Source organism: Engraulis encrasicolus, chromosome 12, assembly GCF_034702125.1.
Source record: "Engraulis encrasicolus isolate BLACKSEA-1 chromosome 12, IST_EnEncr_1.0, whole genome shotgun sequence".
NCBI lineage: Eukaryota > Metazoa > Chordata > Actinopteri > Clupeiformes > Engraulidae > Engraulis > Engraulis encrasicolus.
This window is the reverse complement of record NC_085868.1, coordinates 10,875,060-10,898,832: the sequence shown is the minus strand read 5'-3', so window position 1 is coordinate 10,898,832 and position 23,773 is coordinate 10,875,060. Positions and strand designations below refer to the sequence as shown.

At 44.7% G+C, this 23,773-nt stretch overlaps 1 protein-coding gene across 1 annotated transcript in view; it reads left to right on the top strand.

Moving 5' to 3' along the window:
• pard3ba (par-3 family cell polarity regulator beta a) overlaps positions 1-23,773 on the top strand; it is a 343,229-nt gene that overhangs the window by 250,541 nt on the left and 68,915 nt on the right. Inside the window, exons 19-20 of the mRNA XM_063211618.1 lie at positions 15,332-15,427; positions 20,449-20,730. Of these exons, the coding sequence (XP_063067688.1) occupies positions 15,332-15,427; positions 20,449-20,730 (378 nt within the window). The remainder of the gene's footprint in view (positions 1-15,331; positions 15,428-20,448; positions 20,731-23,773) is intronic.

Here is a 23,773-nt window from a genome sequence, read left to right as displayed (position 1 = left end):
TTTATGTATGGAGCTATGTGTGTTTACGTGTCTGTGTGTGTATTCCGTGTGCGTGTGTATGTGTGTCTGTCTATGTGTGTATTGTGTGTGTGCATGTGTATGCGTGTCTGTGTGTGTGCACGCGATGTGTGTCTGTGTTTGTGTGTGCGAGAGTGAGAGAAGGATACTAAACAATAATAAGCAGTGGACTTGTGTTTATCACTGCTGAGAATATGTCAGCATTGCACTTCCTCTTTTGTTGCAGCCGCCCATGTTGCTGATGCAGGCCAAAGTCCTCAGCACAACAGTAACATTAAGAAAAGCATTGCAAAGGAAACCAGACCAGTGGATCCTTATTTTTTTTAGAGGGACAGAAACAGATTAACAACAGAAACAAAAGAATGGTGGTGGAGTATGATAAGAGAGAGGAGAAGAGAGGTGGGGGGTAGAGAGAAGGAGGCTGGGAGAGTGGTCTGCTAGAGAGGGGGTGTTTCTCGTCATCCTTTGACAGATCATTCTAATTAGGGGAACAGTGGGCCAAACCAGCCGATACTGACTGGTCCCTTTAATATATGCACACCTAATGATCAACTCAGTCGGCCAGACCACCAGCTTGAAAGGGATGTTGGGACGGGTGTGTGTGAGTGGCTGGGCGAGGGAAAAGGGAGGGGGTTTATCTCCTTTTTTTGGTTAAAAAAACATGAGATTTGCCTTCTGGCTCATTTTTGGAACCAAAATCCTTCCAAGCTGCCTGGCGGGAATAAGCTTTAGGTGTGAACAGGGCTTTTTGTTCTCCCTAATCAAACGTGCTTATTGCCTTTTTTGGGGGAAGGGGGGCTGTTTATTTAAAGCGTTATACCGTGGGACCACAACACCCCAACCCCCCCAAAGGCTGAATGCTTCCACATCCCCTGCTTGGAGTCAGCCTTGAGCTATTGACACAGTAAACATGGCCGTGTTGTTTGAAAAAAAACCCACGCACAAAAAAAAAATACTAGCAGCCCACGCTACAGCGCCGCGCGGAGTGCTAAGCTAACTCCTACCGGATCAACAGCCTAGCTAACACTAACCATAGCGCTAACCTAGCCACCTAGCCACCCATGGTGATGTTGAACACAAGAACCCCCTACCTTAGTCCCCCCAACACCACCAACACCACCACACCTCCACCTTGCTTCCTTCCGGTCTGCTCTCCTCTGCTTCCCTCCCTCCATCTACCTCCATTCACAGCGCTTGTGATGCTAATCGGCTTCCCAGGGCAGCTTGGGCACAGACCTAAATCATTAGCGCGCGCTAACCTGCCTTCCCTGGGAGCAGCGCCGGGCCAGCCGGCCACTCGCCTTAGCTGCATAAATATTTCATTTCCTGCCTCCCGTAGCTGTCCGCAGGGCGTGCCGGAGGTGTCGAGCTGGTGGGCTGGTGGCCGCGGTGGGGAAGAGTGTGTATGTGTAGGTGGTGAAGAGTATGCGTGTGCGTGTGATCGCCTCTTCTGTGTAAGTTGAGAAAAAGGTTGCCTGGTTTTCCATTAGTTCGTTTTCCTTCATTTAATTAGTTATTTTTTTCATCCCAAAGCCACCAACATTGCAAATCTGGCCTACAATGCCGAGGACAGATCAGCCAGTGTAAGGTTATTTGTATAATGAGTTTAGCATGATTCACAGTAGCTGCATTGTGTGTTATTTTGTGTCATTGGTGGCGTAAAAACAGTTCCCAGAATACCCAGTGGTCTAATTTGGTGAGATGGTGTGACGAGCGCTATTGGCATAGGGGGGTTTGTAACGTGTGTTTGTGTTTACGTATGAGGAAATTAAATACCCAGCACTGTCTCTTTCCTTGTTCTGATTTGAACATCACTACCTACCATGGGGTATTTAAATGCACCAAAGCTGCCGTGTAACATAGGCATGCATGTGTTATGTGTGTTTGTGAGAACATTTAAATCCCCCATACGGATCTGTTGTCTTGTACTGATGCAAGCGCCTGTACCATGGGGTTTGTAGATGTGCCAAGGGTAGTTAGTGTGTGTGTGCGTGTTTGTGTGTGTGTGTGTGTGTGTGTGTGTGTGTGTGCGTGTGTGTATGTGTGTATCTGCCTGTACATGTGTTTGCGTGTGTGCGTGCGTGCATGTGTGTGTGTGTTTGTATCTGCCTGTGTGTGTGTGTGTGTGTGTGTGTGTGTGTGTGCGCGTGCGTGCGTGCGGCGTGCGTGCGTGCGTGCGTGTGCGCTCGCATACAGTCTTGTGTGTGTGCGCGCGTACAGTCTTGTGTGTATGCACTCGCTCTTGCGTGTGTGTGTGTGTGTGGTTGGACTTGGCCGTGTCTACATTCACACTTCTGTGTCAAGTGTATCTGCCCACCAGAGAGCGGTGTGTGGAGGCGAGGCGAGGCAGGCTGGCGAGCAAGGCTGCCTGTGCGAGCAGCGGAGCCGAAGTAATAGCTTAATTACTTACAGTCTTTCATTTATTTATAAGGACCCCCCCCTCCACCACCACCCCCCATTCCACTCATATACATCATTGCCCTCTGCGTCTTTTTGAGTGCATTGATCGGTCTGCCCGTCGCACGGCAGCCTGCCCGCCCGCATGTCCAACTGTATCTGTCAAACCCACATATCGATTCTGTCAGACTGTCTCTATCGTGCCGGCCTTCATCATATCTTCTGCAGCCCTCATCATCCTCCTCCTCACTCTCATCCTCGTCCTCTTATTCATCCATTTTTTTTTCCATCTCTCTTTTATTCATCCATCTGTTCCGCGTGTGTGCATGACCCTTGTAGACATGTACATGTGCATGTGAGTTTGACAGCACAAGTTGTGTTTGTGGTGGAGTACTTTTGTGTTCACATGTTGGGCTGTGTGTTCGTGTGTGGGTGTATGTGTATGTAAGTTCTGTCTTCATGTGTGGGTGTATGTGAGTCTAAGAACACTTTCCATGTGTGGGTGTATGTGTATGTAAGTTCTGTCTTCATGTGTGGGTGTATGTGAGTCTAAGAACACTTTCCATGTGTGTTGTACACATGTTGAACTGTGTTTGTATCATGTAAGTCTAAGTGTAGTTTCCGTGTGTGTGTGTGTGTGTGTTGGCGTGAGTTCGAGCATGCATCTGTTCTCATGGAGTTTGTGTGAGAGTGGGCAGACATGCTTGTGTGTCCATGGTCAAGTGTGTGACAATGAATGCACATGTCTGTCTCTGTCTGTGTCCGTGTCCTTCTGTGTGTGGTCAAGGCAGAGTGTGAGTGAGTTTCAGTTTGTTTGTGCGTGTGTGTCCATGTCCGTGCGTGTGTGTGTGCGTGTGTGTGTGTGTCCATGTGTGTGTGTCCATGTGTGTGTGTCCATGTGTGTGTGTGTGTGTGTGTCCATGTGTGTGTGTCCATGTGTGTGTGTGTCCATGTGTGTGTCCATGTGTGTGTCCATGTGTGTGTCCATGTGTGTGTCCATGTGTGTGTGTGTGTCCGTGTGTGTGTGTCCATGTGTGTGTGTGTAGCTGGTGGTTCATTGCCATGCAAGACACGGCCCTGTGGGCTGTAATGAGAGAGTGAAGCACTGGCAGGCAGGAGAGGCAGGCTAGGGTAGGCAGGGCAGGCATGCTCGCATGCAGACGAGCAGTGCTGCTATTAGATAGCTCCAGCCTAATGAGATAAATACAGTCATTAAGAGCACCGGGGGGGTGGGGTGGGGGAGGGTATGGGGGAGGGGAGGGAGGGTGAGCGTGCGTGTGCGTGTGTGTGTTGTGCCTGGGTGTGGGGGGTCGGAGATGGGGGGGGGTGTTTGGGTGGCGGAAGGTGTCCAAAATATGTGCCATTCTCTCTAATGCATCATGTTCCTCTCTCTCACCACAAAGATCCACATCCACGCAAATATCCATCCACAGTCTCATCAGTCCATCACACCCTCTCTCTCTCTCTCTCTCTCTGTCCCCGTCTCTCACTTGCTTACTCACTCGCTCACTCATTCACTCACTCATTCACCCTCACGCACACGATGATGGACTCTGCTTACTTACAATACACATTTTATAGAGTAATGAGATGGTAAAGATCGTCTTGCCAGGGAGGATGTTTGCTATCAGTATCAGGGTGATGTTTACTTACGTGTGTTGTTGTCTTCACTTTCATTCTTTACAGTTTTGTATTCCAATTGTGCACTTTACCAGAGTGTCATCCGTGTGTTAACACTTTATTAACTGCAAATTACAAATTGCAAGTTGAAAATATATTGGCATACATTTTTGTAAATTGACATTGAGAATGTTTAATAAGGGTCATAATCATATGCTGTATATTTTGCGAAGGGTTACCAGCCACATCCAACCCACTTTCTCTGTGTGATCAAGACACACCTCAGGAGGTCTGGCCAAGGGGCCTAGGTTTACCTGGACACAATGGGAGCCCCCACAGCTTGGAGACAGACGGGGGATGGTCACTCTACTACAAAAAGACAGATACACTAGGGAAAGACAGAATTCTCCTAGGCTGTTGCTGTTAGGGTGAGGTCACAGAAGAACAGAATTCAAAAATGCTTTAATTATTTGTAACTTCATGCCAGATGCTTTGGATAAATAAACCCGCTGAAATCAAGAATTGGACACCATGCTCTCTGACTCTTTAAAAAGAACACGCTGGATTCTAGCCAACACATAGTAAGTTTGGAAAATGATTTGGAAATGGGTTTACAACGTTTGGAACAAAATGGCTGAAATCCAACAATTGGTGACCCCGACTTGTGATAAAGAAGGAGAGCTGGTGGACAAAAAGACAAGAAATGGACGAAGGGGCAGTTGGGTGACAACAACTAACAGCCGCTACAATGTGTAATCAAATGGTAAGCAGACCAATGATTTATCTAAGTACTGTTATTGGGCAGATCAAGGTTTTATTGTTGTCACCCTACTGTAGGCATGTCTAAACAAATGGTTAAAGCATTAAGGTTAAAGTGCACAAGAAATACATATGGAACACTGGCTTAAGGCAAAGGTCATGCAAAAATTATTGGCTGATTGTTGTGTGGATACTGGACTGTGTTGAGATTACATTGCTCTGAGTTACGTTGCTGGGGAAGTATTGTGGTAGCATTTGTTGGGAATATTGCATTGCTGGTTATTTATTGGAGTGTTTATAGCTGGGGAAAATGGTGCTTGAAGTGTGGGCCTCGTTGAATGTGTTGGTATGATTGTTACAACTGCATTGTGGGAATCGGTGTAGGTTGACCATGAGAGATTTAATCGGATGTTTAGTTAAGAGTGGAATTTGGTAGTTACAGTGTGAATGTTGCCTATTTCTATGTGAATTGAATAGCAGTCTCCTTTGTATGTTAATCATTGAAAGAATTAATTTTAACTAACTAAGCTCAAGGAGTTTAGCAGTAAAGGAGGAGTTAAGACATAAACATAATGGACCTTGGAGGAAAGGGTGACTTCAGAGGATTACCTCCAGTGCTAACATCCACTGTGAAGGGTCAATGGGAAGCCATAAAACAACAGCTTATGGCTGCATCGATTGAAAAGGAAAGGAAAGGAACGGGAGAAAAGTATGACAAAATTTGGGAAGAGTTGAGGAGGCAAAAGCATGTGCCAAGAGATACTGAAAAGCGTGACCTGTTGCCACATCTCATCAAAGCAGTACAGTATGCCCAAATTCAGTTGGAGGAACATGAAAAAAACAGGAAGCAGTCCAGGTTCTCTTTCAGAGATAACTGGAAAAGGGAGAAGGAACAATTAGAGTACAAAAGGAGTTGCCTCCATAATATGTCATTAGCCAGCGCAGCTTTGAAATTTGCACAGACAAAATCGGAGACAGGGTCCCCGCGGTGCATTAAAAAGTATTAAAAAGCATTAAATTTAGAACATGTGATTTAAGGCCGTGAAAAGCATTAAATTTAGCTATTTTTTTAGGTGTGGCATTAAATATGAAAAGGCCTGGCATTAAATTTCACCCAGACACAATGTATTAAAATATAGATGCCTGGACAGTCTTCCGTAAAAACATTGTATCATTGTTTCAAGGCGGCAACAAGGTTTCGAGACTGTCAGTCATGCCTGGGGTAAACGATGCACTCGATAGTGACAGGCCCGCCGGGGTAGCAAACCCTATCGTTCGGATCCCCCTACTGGATGATGGCGATGGTTGATTTAGTAGTCTAAATCCCATCCACCACAGTGCGTGTGACTCTGACCGCAGTACAGTTGAAAGTGAAACTTGTTAAATTTCATCAACCAATATGCAGCGTGGAAGCTATCTGTGGTGCCAGTTTACTAGTCGAAAGCGTAAGTCTTAAAATGACTGCATTGTTTTCAAACTTTGTATCTCGTCATCTAGCCTGCTTGTGCTCTATGCTCCTCCTAATGTTAGCCATGCCCTCTCGTTCAGGTTTGTGTTTGCTAACGCATATAATTTCATGAATGCATGATGAATGTATTCATACAATATGCTACTTCAAAGTGTCCTCGAGCTTCGTGGTGGCGTATTATTTGATGCTGTCAGATGCTAATGCAATCCGAAGTGAGCACGAGTGTTGTGAAGTTGCAAGCGGTGGAAATGCGTGTAAAATGTAACATAAATCGGGCGAGTAACGGAGTGTTTTCTACGAGGCTAAATGTCGCAATGAGGATATGCGAGGATGTCCAAATCGGTAACCGCGTGGTGTTTGCATCGCTATTCCAGTCGCCGCGTGTCCGCGGTTAGGGAAATGTTTGTGGACTTCATGTCAAGTTCCACTGACTGTTTCTTTGCTCCCACTCTGATGAACGACAGCTAAACTGAAAGTAGAACGCCTACTGTCTCTATGATGGAGCTGGGGGGAACAAACAGGAGGAGCAGTCCAGAGCTGAGCAGTCGTTCGTTTTTAACCCTTTTGACGCCACAGGTCTCTCCTAAACATCTCTCCTTGACTAAGGTGCACTGCACTCCAATAATTATCCATTATAAAAGATGAATTGGTGGTCCATTTTTAATTTTTATATTGAAGATATTTCATGAAATGTCATCAAACTTTTCAAATACACACAATTTTGAAATTGTTTCAGTTTTGGATGACTTTTTGGTTAATGATGTTTTAAACTAATGGGTAGTGTCTGTGCGTGCCACCTCACTCTTTTTTTGTTGTTATCTCTATGGTTAAATTAAGCACAAAAATGACCAGGGTATTAGAGTTTGGGCCCACCTATGCAGCAGCCAGATCAACTGAAAGAATATTTTACCACATGGAGTTACACAGATGCTGGCTACTTGATTTGAAATTATAATGAATTATCTAAGGAAGGGGCCGATTTCATGAAAACTCCCGCAACATACAGAAACCTCTTTGACAAGTCATGACAAACATCTGGTGCAGAAAGTGACTAGGGAGCAGGCAATGAGAATAAAATAACACAGTGAGCAGTGTGAATGTATGTATTACATTACATTATAGCAATGTAATAACAATAGCAATATTATACCATGTAACACACACACGCACACCCGTGTAGTGGTATTAATTTTGATGTTGGAGGTCTTGAAAATGGTATTAAAAAGTATTAAATTGGGTGATGAAAAATGTGCAGATACCCTGGGAGACATGCCCAGAGAATCAACTTTTGTTGATACAAAACAGACCCACCTCAGTATCTCTGCCACCCGCACCAGCATCATACTTTGCAAATGTCTTGGAAGAAGTGAAACAAACTCCTACTAAATTATCACAGCAGTGTCTAAAGACAGTGGAAAGAGAGACAGGAAATGGAAGGAGCAAGTTGCACTCAAAAGTGGAGACAGGGGCATGTTGTGAAACGAGAAAGACAAACGAAAGCAGAGACACAGTGGAGTCACCACTACCTGTGCCTCAGAACATGTTGCCATTGATATGCAAAGACCCCCAGGGGGGAGAGAAGTACAAACCATTCTCCTTCACTGACATGAACTGCATCGTTGAAAAAATGCCCCCTCCGTCAGAAGGGGGAGGGGCATGGATGAGCAAGTTTTTTCAACTCACTTTGGGTCACAAGCTTGCTATTGGAGATTGGAGAGCAATATTGGAGAGACAAGTGACCAGCTTTGATGTTATGCAGATAGAGACCATTGCAGGTACAACCAATTTGGCGGATTCAGAATCATTCACTTCTCATGCTACACAGTTGGGAGGAGCTATGCGAGCAAAGTTTCCTGTTCCTACAGGGACCACACACACACACTCATTCACCATGAAAGAAAATGAAGACATATCAGAATTTCTGATCAGGTGCAAGGACATTTGGACTGATAGAGCAGGGTGTCACCCTGGCTCTGGACAGTGGCAGACATTGCAATTCAGAAAAGCCATCATGGGAAGCGTACCCAAAACAATTCGAAAGGCCATGGAGGACAATCCGGACCTGGCAGGGTGTACCACTGAACAATGGGAAAGGCATTTGAAACATCACATGAAGATACAAAGAGCTAAGGAGCAGGAGGCAAAAGAGGAGACAGATGCAGCACGACTGGAACTATTGAAACTGCAGTTAGAGGAGGCTCGCAACAGAGTGGGTGACACAAAAAATAAATCTGAGTATCAAATGGTTCAACAGACCCTCCACCAAGCGAAAAGAGGTCCAGGGGAATTGGGCAGGAGGCATAGGACTGGTTGGCGTAGGTCATGGGACAAATGCCATGGCTGTGGTGAGTTGGGTCATTGGAAGAGAATGTGCCCCAAAGTGCAGTGGAGAGGGTTCCCAAACATCCCAAATCAATATAGAAGGGGTTATGGGTATACCCCACAGCAAGCGTACCTATTACCACAACCCTCGCCACACCATGGATCAGGGTTTCAGAATTTGGGTGTGGGCATGCCTTGGGGGGCGTCGACACCCTGGGGTCCTTTGACACCCTGGGGGATTGGCCGTATTCATTAGAGGTGGAGCAGAAACCTGACTGACACTGGGGTGATAAAAGAATTGTATGAAATGGGCAAGGTTTTCAAATTTTGGATATCAATTAGCAATAATTTTAATTCATTCAGGTTTGGAAAAATCATACAATTTGTTTTGAAAAAGGATTAAGTTGCATTTAATCGACCTGGTTTCGTGTGATTTAATTAAGTGAAGATTAACTAATTGTCCATTTTTTTTCTTCTTAGGAGACGATAACAGGATACGGTTGCCTGTTGTGCAAAGCTCGTTGTTGACCTAATCCCTTCAGGATGTCTGGAGACAATGAGATTGGGAGTCGACACCTAGAGAGGAATATACTCTGAATTGCCTTAATCATTTAGTCCTTTCAGGAACATGACCATGGAGTGAAACCAGGGGACCGATACACATTGGGGAATGTGAACATATCTCTTGTTTTGTATGCTATATGTGAATTTGATTTAATCTACAGGTTAACGATAAGAAGGAACCAGTGTGTCATAACAGGTTATCATCAAGAAGTAACCATGGTTGATTAACTTCAGGTTTCATTCCCTTTTTTCCCCAAGAACAGGAGACTAACATATATGTATTCCTTGTGTGTCTGTCATTGTATGTCAATGGGCCCTATGTCTGTCTCTGTGTTATGTGTGTTCATGTAAAAAATTGAGAGTGCACGTGCAAAGGTTGAATTTAAAAAAAAAAGAGAAGAACATGGTTAATATGGCAATTTAACAGAGGCCTACTTACAGTGACGTCATGACATTTATTTTACACATTTTTTGGGTTGTTTCATTTATTGATTTGAGTTTATTCATTCGGTTTCTTCAAGTTGGTTTTGATAATGCTTTCATTTTACGTCTTGATTTGGTTTTCAAATGAATCAATTTGAACCTCTTTGTGAGCATTTTTCTTTTAATAAGCGGTGTTTTCCTTTATTTAAAAAAAACAGATGGGTCTTTCTTTCTCTTTTTGGTCAACAAAGAGTTTGGTTTTGAAGTAAGAAACATTTTTATTTACTATTTGGGTTTCAAATGGATATTTTTCAACATTTTATTTACTATTTGGGTTACAAAGGAATCATTTTCAGCTTTTTAGAGAGGTGGCTTTCTTGTTACAACGTGTTCTTCTTTCAGGAAAATATGACTTTATTTGGTTATGTTCCATCAAAATGCAGGAGTTAGAGATACTATATTAAAATAAGCTTCATAGGATTTCTAGTTTATAGTTTCCATGACTATATTTTCATCGTTTTGGGTTACTTTAAACAGTGCTTTATTTCTTTAGTTGACTTCACCAATTTTCCCTTTATACATTTTGTTTTTATTAAACAAGAAAACTCACTTTGGTTAGGTATGTTATGATATGGGTAATTGATATGGGTTTTTAAGAAAACTAAAAAGTTATAAAAAGTAATATTCAGCGATAAGTCATAAACAATGCCATTTTAACATGAAACTTTAATTAAACAGCTATTGTACAGACTTTGCCGTCTTCCAAGTTCATCCCCCAGTTCTAATTTTATTTCCAAAATTTGGGCTCAAAACCCAGAGGCGGTGAGGTGCCATAGTTTAAATTGATACAGAATCACAACAGAGTGCAACCATGTGATCAATCAGCGGTCAACTTGGAGGAAACCAGGTGTCATGAAGTAAAGTACGTGCTCTCTATTGTCTGGCAGTTGCAAACGTTGAGAAATCCAAGGAGATTTATACGGAGTCAGATGGGAGAACTGTGGTTCTCTGCCAGGGCATTGAGCAAAGTACTGTAGGGTGTCCATGACGGGACACAAAGAACTACGCTGGTTCGATCTATGATATGGGACGACAAAGTCCTAGAGTTGGAAACAAGGGGGTGCACTCTGCTTGTTGAAGGGATAACTTACATAAACTTTGGCACACACCTCCACTATTTTAAAGATTAATCTGTTTGGCTGTGCCATACAGATTAAAGAGAGGGAGAGTTTATTTTCATTGTCAATGGTGGATGAATAAGGGACATGTCATTGACTGTATCTTTAGCTTTCTAAGAGAAGTATTCCCCCCCCTTCTTCTTTCAAAGAGAAGTAATATTCCCCCTTCTAAGAATTCAGATTTTTTCCTTACTATAATTTTGGAAGTTGAAAGTTGATTTATGAATTTAGATTAGTAAAGAGGCAAAGGGCTGAAATTGAATTTTTTTGCTGTTGTTTCAGAAATGCATTTTTTTTTTTTTATTTATGGTTTATGGTTTTTACGTTTTTATGGTTTCTCAACCCATGGAAAGTGTGACATAAAAGTTGGGCAGGGTCTGACATGATAAATGGTGCGCAAACATTTTCTTTTATTCCAGGTTTTTGTTGTGGATTGTCTTTATAGCTCTCTGGGTGATGCGATGAAAATGCAATTTTGGAACAATTTTGAATTTTTCTTTTATTCTTCTTTCTTTCTTTCTTTCTTTCTTTCTTTGGGCTTATCATTCCTATTAAAGAGTTTAACAAACTATTGAGAAGCACTTCACCATAGCTGACACTCTCGGGGGCAAAAAAGAACATTTCTATTTTTATGATGTTGCCACGATATTTTTTCAGTTGAAGAGAGGGACTCCAGAGAAAAGGGGTGACAATATATTGACTGCATTTTTAGTTCTTGTTTTGTATTCTTCTTTTAGGTTTGGTTGTTTATTTTTGAACTGTTGTTTTGGGTTGAACAGATTTTTTGCATTTCAATACCTATAGGCTACTATGGGTAGGCCTATGAATCTCCAACCATAACCCAAGTGATAGCCGTTCGATTGCATTTCAGATAAAGACATGGCAGATGGACATGCTAAGATATTTTTTTTTGTGATTCGATGTTGAATCGAATCAAGAGAGGGAATTGAAAATATATTGGCATACATTTTTGTAAATTGACATTGAGAATGTTTAATAAGGGTCATAATCATATGCTGTATATTTTGCGAAGGGTTACCAGCCACATCCAACCCACTTTCTCTGTGTGATCAAGACACACCTCAGGAGGTCTGGCCAAGGGGCCTAGGTTTACCTGGACACAATGGGAGCCCCCACAGCTTGGAGACAGACGGGGGATGGTCACTCTACTACAAAAAGACAGATACACTAGGGAAAGACAGAATTCTCCTAGGCTGTTGCTGTTAGGGTGAGGTCACAGAAGAACAGAATTCAAAAATGCTTTAATTATTTGTAACTTCATGCCAGATGCTTTGGATAAATAAACCCGCTGAAATCAAGAATTGGACACCATGCTCTCTGACTCTTTAAAAAGAACACGCTGGATTCTAGCCAACACATAGTAAGTTTGGAATATGATTTGGAAATGGGTTTACAACGTTTGGAACAAAATGGCTGAAATCCAACAAAGTATATCAAAGTTGTTTTTTGTTGTTTTTATTTTTTCGATGGAAGATCGTGATTGAGATTTTTGCCATATCGGCCACCCTGGACCAATGGCACAACATAATCATTGACCATAGATCCTGTGGTGTAGTCTGTGGCACTGCATTGACAAGTCCAGAGAGGCAGATGGATGCCATTTCAAACATGCTTGTACGAAAAGAACGATCAGATGCTTCTGTTCTCTCGCTCTCTCGCTCTCTCGTTCTCTCGCTCTCTCGTTCTCTCGCTCTCGCTCTCTCTCTCTCTCTCTCTCTCTCTCTCTCAATTAAAATACAGGACGTGAAAATGACAGTGTGAAACAGCTGGAGTAAAAGAAACCACAATTGGAGAAAAACCTTAACAATGAAGTCTCACATTAGAAGAAGGAAATAAATCAGTAACAGCACTCACTCATAGCAGCATGTTTTTAAAGACATTACCACTTCAATGGTATTAAAGGGGGGGGTGGGGGGGGGGGGGGGGGGGGGGGGGGGGGGGGGGGGGGGGGGGGGGGGGGGGGGGGGGGGGGGGGGGGGGGGGGGGGGGGGGAGGTGCAGATTTAACTTGGTTTTCCCTAACCGGAGATCAGTATGTATATTAGTGGTGTCCATTTACACAATGAGATTGTCTTCTCCATCTCTATCCCCCCTCTCCCTGTGCTCCAGGGGAGAGAGAGAGGGAAAGCCTGGTGATTAGAGCTTAACGAGGTATATTTACTCCAGTAGGCAGACCCAGACAGACAAGGCACGGGCTGATTACCCCCCTTGTTCTTTGTTCACTGGTCCTCTAATGGACAGTTAAGTCATACAGAGTACATTAGTGATATTGTTTTGGGGTGATATTAGTTAAAATCACATGGCTATTATGCTCTTTAATATTCATTTCCGTCTTAATGTATGACTGCTGTGAAGGGATGTTGCATTCATGAAGTGCAGTCTTGCTAGGGAGACATAAGAAGATGATTGTTTTTGCTTTATTTTCTGCTGCATGTGTGTCTTGAATGATTCTTATGTTGTAAGAGCTTCACAAATGTATCAGATATTGCAGTCATTGCACATCGCATGCCACCGCAAATGTTCTCTTTATTTTCTTTCATTTGTGGTTATCTGCATTACAAAGTCTGGCGATTTGTACCTCTGACTATCATGAAGTAGTAATTCTAAAATGTGCACGCACGCACGCACGCACGCACGCACGCACGCACGCACGCACACACACACACACACACACACACACACACACACACTTTTTCCTTCCTCCCACCAGGGAACTTGAAAGAGGCACGGGTGTGTGCAAGTGTGTGTGTGTGTGCGTTGGCCACAATGGCTGATGCAATTTTCGAGCAGGGATTTCTCCAGGAATGAAACTTGCACAGGTCCATGTTTAATTTTATACCAATATCAAGAGTAAAACAGATGGTGTTTTATCATGGGAATCTAGTCCGGATCGTAGTGTATGTTTACATATAATGACTTTCAAATGGTCAGAAGTTGACTTGAAATGTATAGGGAATCAATAATAGAGTAGTCTTTTATTTTCTTGTCGCGTCATTGTTCGCACATAGATTTGTAAAAAGGCACTCTCGCTTGCACACACAGGCACACCACACGCGCACACAACACACAGCAGTTGGCAACAGTCACCCCACTCTATCTATAAATCTCATTCACGTTTGTACAAATGTGCGAAAACACACATTTCCACTTCATGTGGAGGTAATGAAATCAGCTGGAGTTCCACACATGCATTGACGCAGATAGTGTTACTCGTTTACTCGTTCTCTCTCCCTTCCTCTCTCCCTTCCTCTCTCTCTCTCTCTCTCTCTCTCTCTCTCTCTCTCTCTCTCTCTCTCTCTCTCTCTCTCTCTCTCTCTCTCTCTCTCACACACTCACACACACACACACACACACACACACACACACACACACACACAAACACACACACACATACATGATCACACCTCCCTCTCCCCATCACTCACTCTCTCTCTCCGTCTCTCCATATCTAACCATCACACACCTCTCTCACACTCTTCTTGTCAGATGTGCGATTAATTAGCAGTATCTCTGAGTGTCTGTTAGCTCCATCATTGTCTTGCTCTACTCTGTAATATTTCCACATATGTATTCACTGTACATATTGTGTTATTCATGTGTTTCCCTTCTTTTGCATTGCTCTCTCTGTTTCTCCATCTCTCTGTTATTCCGTCTGTCTGTCTGTCTGTCTGTCTGTCTGTCTATCTATCTATCTATCTATCTATCTATCTATCTATCTATCTGTCTATCTGTCTATCTGTCTATCTATCTATCTATCTATCTATCTATCTATCTATCTATCTATCTATCTATCTATCTATCTGTCTGTCTGTCTGTCTGTCTGTCTGTCTGTCTGTCTGTCTGTCTGTCTGTCTGTCTGTCTGTCTGTCTGTCTGTCTGTCTGTCCATCCTGGACCAGTGTACATGAGTCTCCTGACACAGAGGAAGTGTAAGTCATATTCTGTAGTATGTAATGTGCATTGCCCTGACCAGAGCATGCCCGGGTGCTGTGTGAGACCAATCAGACTGAGATGACCCGTTAAAAAAAGACTTTTAACGGCAGAGGTGGCGTAACGAAGATTGTGTGTCTGTGTGACTAGAGGCTGCGTGTGTGGGGGTATTGGTGGGGAGTAGTGAGGGTAGTGTTGGTGTGGGTGTTTACAGTGTGTGTTGCGGAGGGAATATTTGCGCGTGCTGGACTGTGTGACCCATGACCATGCATGTCTGTACATGCATGAGTGTGTGTTTCTGTGCTGTGTGTGTGTGTGTGTGTGTGTGAGAGAGAGAGAGAGAGAGAGAGAGAGAGAGAGAACGAGAAAGAGAAAGAGAGAGAGAGATGGTGACATAATCTTGAGTGGAGGAGCTGGATTGATTTTGGGGGAGCCATGAGCTGCTGTGAGCTGTTTGTTTTGTTTGCTGTTGTTCAGCTGCAGGGGGCCTTTGAGGGATGACGGAGTGCTGAGATTTTAATTCTCTCTCTCTCTCTCTCTCTCTCTCTCTCTCTCTCTCTCTCTCTCTCTCTCTCTCTCTCTCTCTCTCTCTCTCTCTCTCTCTCCCTCCCTCTCTCCTTTCTTTCATTCCAGGTTTGGGAAGAAGAATAAAGACAAAGAGGCGAAGGCCAAAGCCAAGCTGGAGGCATGGAGTGAAGAGGAGCTGGACCGCAAGGCTGAGGCCTCCAGGTGAGGATGCATAGACCTGTGTGTGTGTGTTCGTGTGTGTGTGTGTGTGTGTGTGTGTGTGTGTGTGTGTGTGTGTGTGTGTGTGTGTGTGTGTGTGTGTGTGTGTGTGTGTGTGTGTGTGTGTGTGTGTGTGTGTGTGTGTGTTTGCGTGTGTTTGCGTGTGTTTGCGTGTGTTTGCGTGTGAATGTGTGTGTTCTTGCGCTTGTGCGTGCACTTGTGTGTTTGTGTGCCAGAGAATGACAATGTATGAGTGTCTGTTTGTCTGGTGTGTGTTTTTGCATGTGGTCAGTTGGTGTGTGCGTGCGTGTGTGTTAGTGTGCGTTTACGTGTGTGCTTGTGGGCATGTGTGTGTGCATCCATGTACCGTACATGTGCAGCAGAGACAAAACGAGAGAGACAAAGAACAAGTGTGAGTGTATCTGTTTCTGTGTGTGTGTGTGTGTGTGTGTGTGTGTGTGTGTGTGTGTGTGTGTGTGTGCGCGCGGGCGTGCTTGTGTGTTCGTCTGGTTGTCTGGTCGCCTGGTCAGTGACTGTGTGTGCGTGTGTCTGTGTGTGCATGTGTGGTCAGCAGCATTTGTGTGTGTGAATGAGAGAGTCATGGTTAAATGTCAGGTACACCCCTGACACACACAGACACACACAGACACACACACACACACACACACACACACACACACACACACACACACACACACACACACACACACACACACACACAGGCCCTCCCCTCCTTCCCCTTCTTCTCCTGATTCCTCTCTCCTCATAAAGAGTCTTATCAGTGCTGTAATTGTGTTTGGAAATTCCATCTGGATCCAATTAAATCCTACTGCTAAGCTGTCTAGATGCCTCCTCTCTAGCACACACACACACACACACACACACACACACACACACACACACACACACACACACACACACACACCCTCGCTTAAAGCTCAACGGAAGGTTAGGCCTGTCTCACCACACAAACACACATGCACACACACATGCACCCTCACACACACAAGCACACACACACACACACACACACACACACACACACACACACACACACACACCCTCGCTTAAAGCTCAACGGAAGGTTAGGCCTGTCTCACCACACAAACACACATGCACACACACATGCACCCTCACACACACAAGCACACACACACGCACCTAACAGCCCACTAGCCTTCCCGGTCATACAGCCCTCCTTGTTAACCAATTATGAGACCAGGATTCTCTCTCTTTGTCATTCTCTCTCTCTCTCTCTCTCTCTCTCTCTCTCTCTCTCTCTCTCTCTCTCTCTCTCTCTCTCTCTCTCTCTCTCTCTCTCTCTCTCTCTCTCTCTCTCTCTCTCTCTCTCTCTCTCTCTGCTGCCTTTCTCTCCTTCTCCTCCTTCTCTCTTCCCTCTCTCTTTTGTTCATTCACTCTACAGACTGTCTGCAACTGTGTTTGTCTCTCTCCAGTACTCTCCCGTCGCCTGTCTCTATCTTTCTCTCTGTGTGCTCACCCCACCATCCCTCAGTATCTCTCTCTTCCTCTCTTGCTTGCTCTATCCCCCTCTCTCTATCCCTCCCTCTCTTCCTCTCTTTGTTGCTCTATCCCTCTCTCTCTCTCTCTCCCTCCATCTCTTCCTCTCCTCCCCACTGTCTTCTCCTCTCCTGTGTGGTGTTTGACTGCTGCTCTGTATGGGGATTGCCAGCCCTGACTGGTGAGACACTGCTGTGTTACTGTCTTGTGTCTTTCATTTCTTCTTCTTCTTCTTCTTCTTCTTCTTCTTCTTCTTCTTCTTCTTCTTCTTCTTCTTCTTCTTCTTCCTCTTCTTCTCCTCCTCCTCCTCCTCCTCCTCCTCCTTCCTCTTCTTCCTCTTCTTCTTCTTCTCCTCCTTCTTCTCCTTCTTCTCCTCCTCCGCCTCCTCCTCCTCCTTCTCCTTCTTCTTCTTCTTCTTCTTCTCTCCTCCTCCCTCCTTTATCCTCTCTTCTTCTTCTTCTTCTTCTTCTTCTTCTTCTTCTTCTTCTTCTTCTTCTTCTTCTTCTTCTTCTTCTTCTTCTTCTTCGTTTTCTTCTTCTTCTTCTTCTCTCTGCTCTGTTAGTCGGTCTGTTAGTCTCTCTCTCTCTCTCTCTCTCTCTCTCTCTCTCTCTCTCTCTCTCTCTCTCTCTTTGGCGTGTAGGATGTGCTGTACAGTGCTGCCTATTCCCCCATTCATATGTGCTAAATAATAAACTAATATGTACTAGTATGGCCAAAGTACAGTAAGTCTTGGAGCTAGAAATGTCTTTTACTGGAAATTCAAGAAGGCGGACATGGAGACGATTCACCTTTTCATGTATGAAAGGTGTATTTTCACCAGTCGTAAAGAATTCTTGGAATTTGAGTTGTGGCAGGTCTTCATGCAAAAACCTACGTTGGAGAATGAGCAACAAGACATTCAAGGAAATAAACTACTGAAATATATCATACTGTACTTTGTCTGCACCTTGTCTTTTCTTCTCCAGTTTGCTCCATCTTTCCTTTATTTCTCTGTCCACAGCTCTCTTATTTTGAGGAAGAAGGCACCTCTCTGATTTACTGTTTTCACATTGCTTGTTATTTTCTCCTGATTTCATGGCTATTTTCCACATCTCTTTCTCTACATCCCTTATTCCTTCTGCCTACCTCATCCTCCTCCCTCCCTCTCCTCACGTACTCTTTCGCTCCCTGGCCTCCTGTCTTCTCTTTCGCTCCTCGTCTTATTCAGTCTCTCTGCCTCCCTCCCCTCTCTTTCTCTCCGTCCCTCATGACTCTGTCTGTCCTCGCTCCCTCCCGCACCTCTCTCTTTCTTCCCTCCCTCTCCTTCCATCTCTCTCTCTCTCTCTCTCTCTCTCTCTCTCTCTCTCTCTCTCTCTCTCTCTCTCTCTCTCTCTCTCTCTCTCTCTCTCTCTCTCTCTCTCTCTCTTTATCCCTTCACCTCCCTCTCTCTCTCCCTCACCTATCTCTGTCTCACCCCTCACCCCCCCTCTCTCTCTCTATCCCTCTCTCCCTCCTCCTCCTCCTCCTGCTTGTTCCATGTAGCCATCCATTCCTCGTTCCTCTTTAGTGCTTTTGTTCCTGTGTCTGTGTTGTCCTCTGTGGCTGCTCCTTAGGGAGAGGGGCTGCACTGTACCGCCAATAGATTTGGGCCCCCAACATGTCACAATTAACACACCATTACACACACACAGGCACACACACACACACACACACACACACACACACACACACACACACACACACACACACACACACACACACACACACACACACACACACACACACACACACACGCAAACACACACACACACGCACACACAGGCACACAGGCACACACACGCGCACACAGGCACACACACACGCACACATGCACACACGCACACACACACGCACACGCGCACACACGCGCACACACACACACACGCGCGCACACTCACACACACACACGCGCACACACACACACACACACACACACACACACACACTGCACACCATATCCAGACAGATGCACAAACACACACCCCCTGCACACCCATCTCTCTCAGGCTTAATGGACAGCTAGGGTGTGTTGGAGAAGGTGCCAAAGTGTCAGACATTACACAAATGCAGATGAGACTAAAATGAAGTGATGTATGTATCATAAGAGCTAGATGGATATGCCTATAGTTAACATTGTGTGTGTGTGTGTGTGTGTGTGTGTGTGTGTGTGTGTGTGTGTGTGTGTGTGTGTGTGTGTGTGTGTGTGTGTGTGTGTGTGTGTGTGTGTGTGTGTGTGTGTGTGTGTGTTGGTGTGTAGTTCCTCTCAGGCACTGGGAAAGCAGGAATAAATGATGTGTTGTGTATCAGTTTGGTTGGAGGTAATTGTGCGAGAGAAGAAAAAAATCAACGCAAAAACATTGTTCCTTTTCATTACTAGTGTGTCACACATCCAGGCCTCCAGTGAGAACAGAGTCTACTTTCACATAAATCACGGCAAAATACTCACCACATGCTGTTCAAATAACGTGCAAACTCATTCGCTTGCTTTTTTTGTGTGTTCACAACTCATTTGCTTGTCTTCAGGTGTTCGGAACATTTTCAATGGTTGTCGCGCTCAATTGCAATTCCCTTGAGCTTTCCCCATTAATAATGGGATTTTTTTTCTTCTCGTTTTTGATGTGATTTTTAATTGGCTTTGCTAGCAATGTAGACATCTTGGGGAGTCTGTCTTAATGCTTATTGCTGTAACGGTTATGTGGAGATGAGAGGGAAACTGATGAATGGACTCCATTTAACAAAGGCTAATTTGATATTCTAAATCACCTTGTTATCTATCGGCCGCATCTGTTTTCTGACTTAGAGTAGACTTGACCAATGTTCATCCATTTACTCCTCATTTTTGCTGGTAGTGTCCATGTGGCGTGTAAATATATTTGTAATATATATATTTTGAATGTATTTTTACAGTATGTTTAGTTCTTATTTTTGGATGTCCGTCTGTCCGTCTGTCTGTCTGTCTGCCTCCCCATCTGTCCACCCATGTATGTCTTCTAGATAAGGTCAGTCTAACTGTATGTGATGTCTTTACATTCTATTTAAAGGTCCTCCCGTCTGTCTGTCTGTTTGTTTGTCTGTCTGTCCTTCTGCCTGTCCATGTATCCATCAGCCTGGCTACTACTACTAACTTTGTGGGGCATGTTTTTCATTCAGGCGTGAGATGGACAGCCTCAGCGCTGACTGGGTCCCTCAACCCATCTGTCTTGTTGGTCTATATATCTGTCTGTCTGTGTAGACATAGTTTTAAAGGTGGGGTTACAGGTATGACATCACGTTAGGGGAGCTCCCCCAGAATGCTAAGGTTCTACCATTGACAGTAAATAGATATCTATATCTATATCTACTGTCAATGGGTTCTACATAGACTCCTATGAGCTTGCGGAACCCCCAACGTAATGTCATAATGGTCAATTTTCATAAAATGGTTAACCTGCAACCCCACCTTTAAATATGATTCGATTGTAACTGTCTTGGGCGTGTTTTTCATTCAGGAGTGAGGTAGACAGCCCCACCGCCGACCGGGTCCTTCTGCCCGACGTGGAGGACGACGATCTGGACCCCAACTATGCCCGCATCAACAACTTCCGCCAGCCGCCCACCTCTGCCCCCGCACCCTCTGCCTCCCAGCCCCCCTATGTGCCCCCTGGTGGTCCCACCTCCTCCTCTGCCCCTGCCCCCACACACAGCAGGGAGCCGTCGGGAGAGGACCCGCGAGAGGGCCTCTACGCCAAGGTCAACAAGCAGAGAGCTCCACCCCCGGCCGTGACAGACAGGTGAGTCGACCAATCCAATGAGAGACTGACTTTGTTTTTCTCAAATTCTTTATTCTCCATATTGGAAACTTTGGAGGTGGAAGTTCTTGCCAACAACACCCCAAGGCCAGGGGTCCAAATTCAGTGCCTTCGGTCATTCACTACATAATGCATAGAATGTGAAGGGTCAGTCATGGCCTAATGATTAGGGGATTGGTTTTGGAATTGGAAGGTTATATGTTCGAATACCATCTCGTACCATCCATGGCTGAAGTGCTATTAAGAAAGACCATTAAGTCCTCACATAACCAATACCCTGTAAGAATACTCTAAATTAACTTTTGTCATCACCAGCCAAAATGTCTAGAAGATATTAGTCTTACTAGCCAAACACACACTAATGGGGCAAGGTGGCTAATAAATCTGTTCTACCAGTCTGTCAAACTGCAATGTCACCTGCATTTGGCTGGTTTTGCTGGTGTTACTTTTATTTAGAGCCCTCCCCTTTAATGATAACTTAGTGTTATGTGTTGCAAATGACTTCTACCATAATTTCTGGACTATAATCTGCACCCACGCAAATTTGGAAGAAAAAGAAGTAGCACATACAGTATATAGGCTGCGTCTGTGTAATCCACAGGTGGCCACATAGTAACATTTACATTTACACAAGGAATATTTACGAACCCATTAGCTCTGGAGCTAACTTTCTTAACTCTGCGCTTGTCACCCATACTAATCTACACCTTAGCCACATTGTGGTGCAAACCACAGGATTCAAACCATGAGAAGCGGTTTATAGGCAGGAAAAATGGACTTGGAGTCTTTTCAGAGCTCCAAGCTTCTCAAAACCCTTGAAGTTCCCCTAAAAACCTCAAAATCTCCTGACAGGACATATCAGGTACCAACGTGACATTTAAAAAATAATAGTGAGCCAGCTCTAGTGGTGTCAACAATGACCGATTCGGCGTTCCAATCCGATGCGGGGCATGGACGATCCAGGATCGATGCGGCAAGTTCCAGGATCGATGCGGCAATTTTTAAAAAAGTTTCAATTACTTCCGTGGATATTTCGAGAGCAAATGAATGCTAAATGAAATAAAAGTACTTCAAAGCATTGCAAGACTGATACAGACTGATTCAGACTGATACAGAAAACCGCCAATAAATTGTTGCTCAGAATCTGACTACTTATATTGCCTCATCATGACTGATGAAACATTCGCTTTGCTTTCAGTAGACATGTAATGCATTGCAATGCATTGTAGAATTGAATCGGATCGGATCGGATCGAATCGCATAGAACTGAATCGAATCGGATCGCTACCTCCCGAATCGTGATGGAATCGGATCGTGAGGGCAGTGCCAATCCACACCACTAGCCAGCTCTAGCTCTGATTAGTCCCTCTCACACCTAAATCCAGTGTAGCTCAGCGAGGCTCTCAGTCGAGCTCTAATCTACACTCACTCCCTCCCACCTAGAGTAGAGTCTAGACAGGCTGTAATGCTCTCTGGTGAATTGGCTTCCCTAATTAGTCCACACCAGGCTGCCCACAGAATGCCACATTCCTTCCCCGGTACCTCTCCCGCTTTTATTCCACTGGGGGTGGGGGTCAAAGTTGAGTTGAGCTCTTTTGCAAAACACAGCAAAAAAAAAACATTTAAATGGAATTTCCATTAATAGTTTATGGAATATTAATAATGAATATCAGACTTTTATTTTAAGGTAGCATCTAGGCAATTCGAATTGTGTTCATTTTAAATTCTATTTTTGTCTTATCCAATATCAAAGAAAACAAACAGTGCTTTTACTGGTGCTAACCGAGAAGCACAATCAAGGCAAATCAATTTTTATTAAAAAAAATGGATTTACAGTATAACATTTGGAAGGGGGGGCTCTGCAGTTGAGCTGGAACTGGGAAGGTAATAGTGGTGGTGGTTGAGGTGGGGTGACTGCACTAGACCGGTGTTTCTCAACTGATGGGTCGCGACCTAAAAGTGGGTCGCGGAGGGGTCATGCGTGGGTCGCGGAGCTGTGGTGTAAGAAAAAATAAATAATTCATTGATTCGCTAAAAAAAAGAACCCAAAAAAACACTTTTCCTGCAAAAATTTACTACTTTTATTTTGGTAGGCGATTGAACTGGTGTCATCTGTCGTCATAGATAAAATCAGAATGTTTATGCGAGATAGTAGCATGCAACTATCATTCGAGTGTCGCTTTAAAAAAAAATGGTACGCGACCGAATGACAGTGGAAAATGGTGGGTCCAGAGACTGTTCCAGTTGAGAACCACTGCACTAGACTGTACTGCACTGCACTGCACTACCAGAGATAGTAGAGAGAGAGAGAGGTTCCATTGGCCCATTGTTTCTGGGTTCTATTATTGCAAGGGGGAGGGGGGGGGATCCCCCTTTAGGCAGACCTAAGGACTGTTCTATTCAATGCTAGTATTATGACACGCCCCTTTAGGCAGACCGGAACCTGGTCATGTTAGGTGCCCATAGCAACCTATTATATTGGCATATCTCTATATACTTAAAGAATCTCTGGTAACAGTGTTGGTGGTTGAGCTTGGGTGACTGCACAACTGTACTGCACTGCACTACATGGGGTCTCCCCCAGGCCCCCTCGCCCCAGCCGTGGCAGTACCCCTGTTACCATCCTCATCAGTCAGTCTGTCAATGGCACGGGTGTCTCTGGAGTTCCAGAAGTGTGTGTGTGTGTGTGTGTGTGTGTGTGTGTGTGTGTGTGTGTGTGCGTGTGCGTGTGCGTGTGCGCGTGCGCGTGCGCGTGCGCGTGCGCGTGCGCGTGCGCGTGCGTGCGTGCGTGCGTGCGTGCGTGCGTGCGTGCGTGCGTGCGTGCGTGCGTGTAAGCGTGTGTGAGCAAAAGGAAGAATGTGTGAGTTAGAGAGTGTGTGTGTGTGTGTCTGTGTGTGGAAGGCAGAATGGGTGAGTTAGAGTGTGTGTGTGTGTGTGTGTGTGAGTGTGTGTGTGTGTGTGTGTGTGTGTGTGTGTGTGTGTGTGTGTGTGTGTGTGTGTGTGTGTGTGTGTGTGTGTGTGTGTG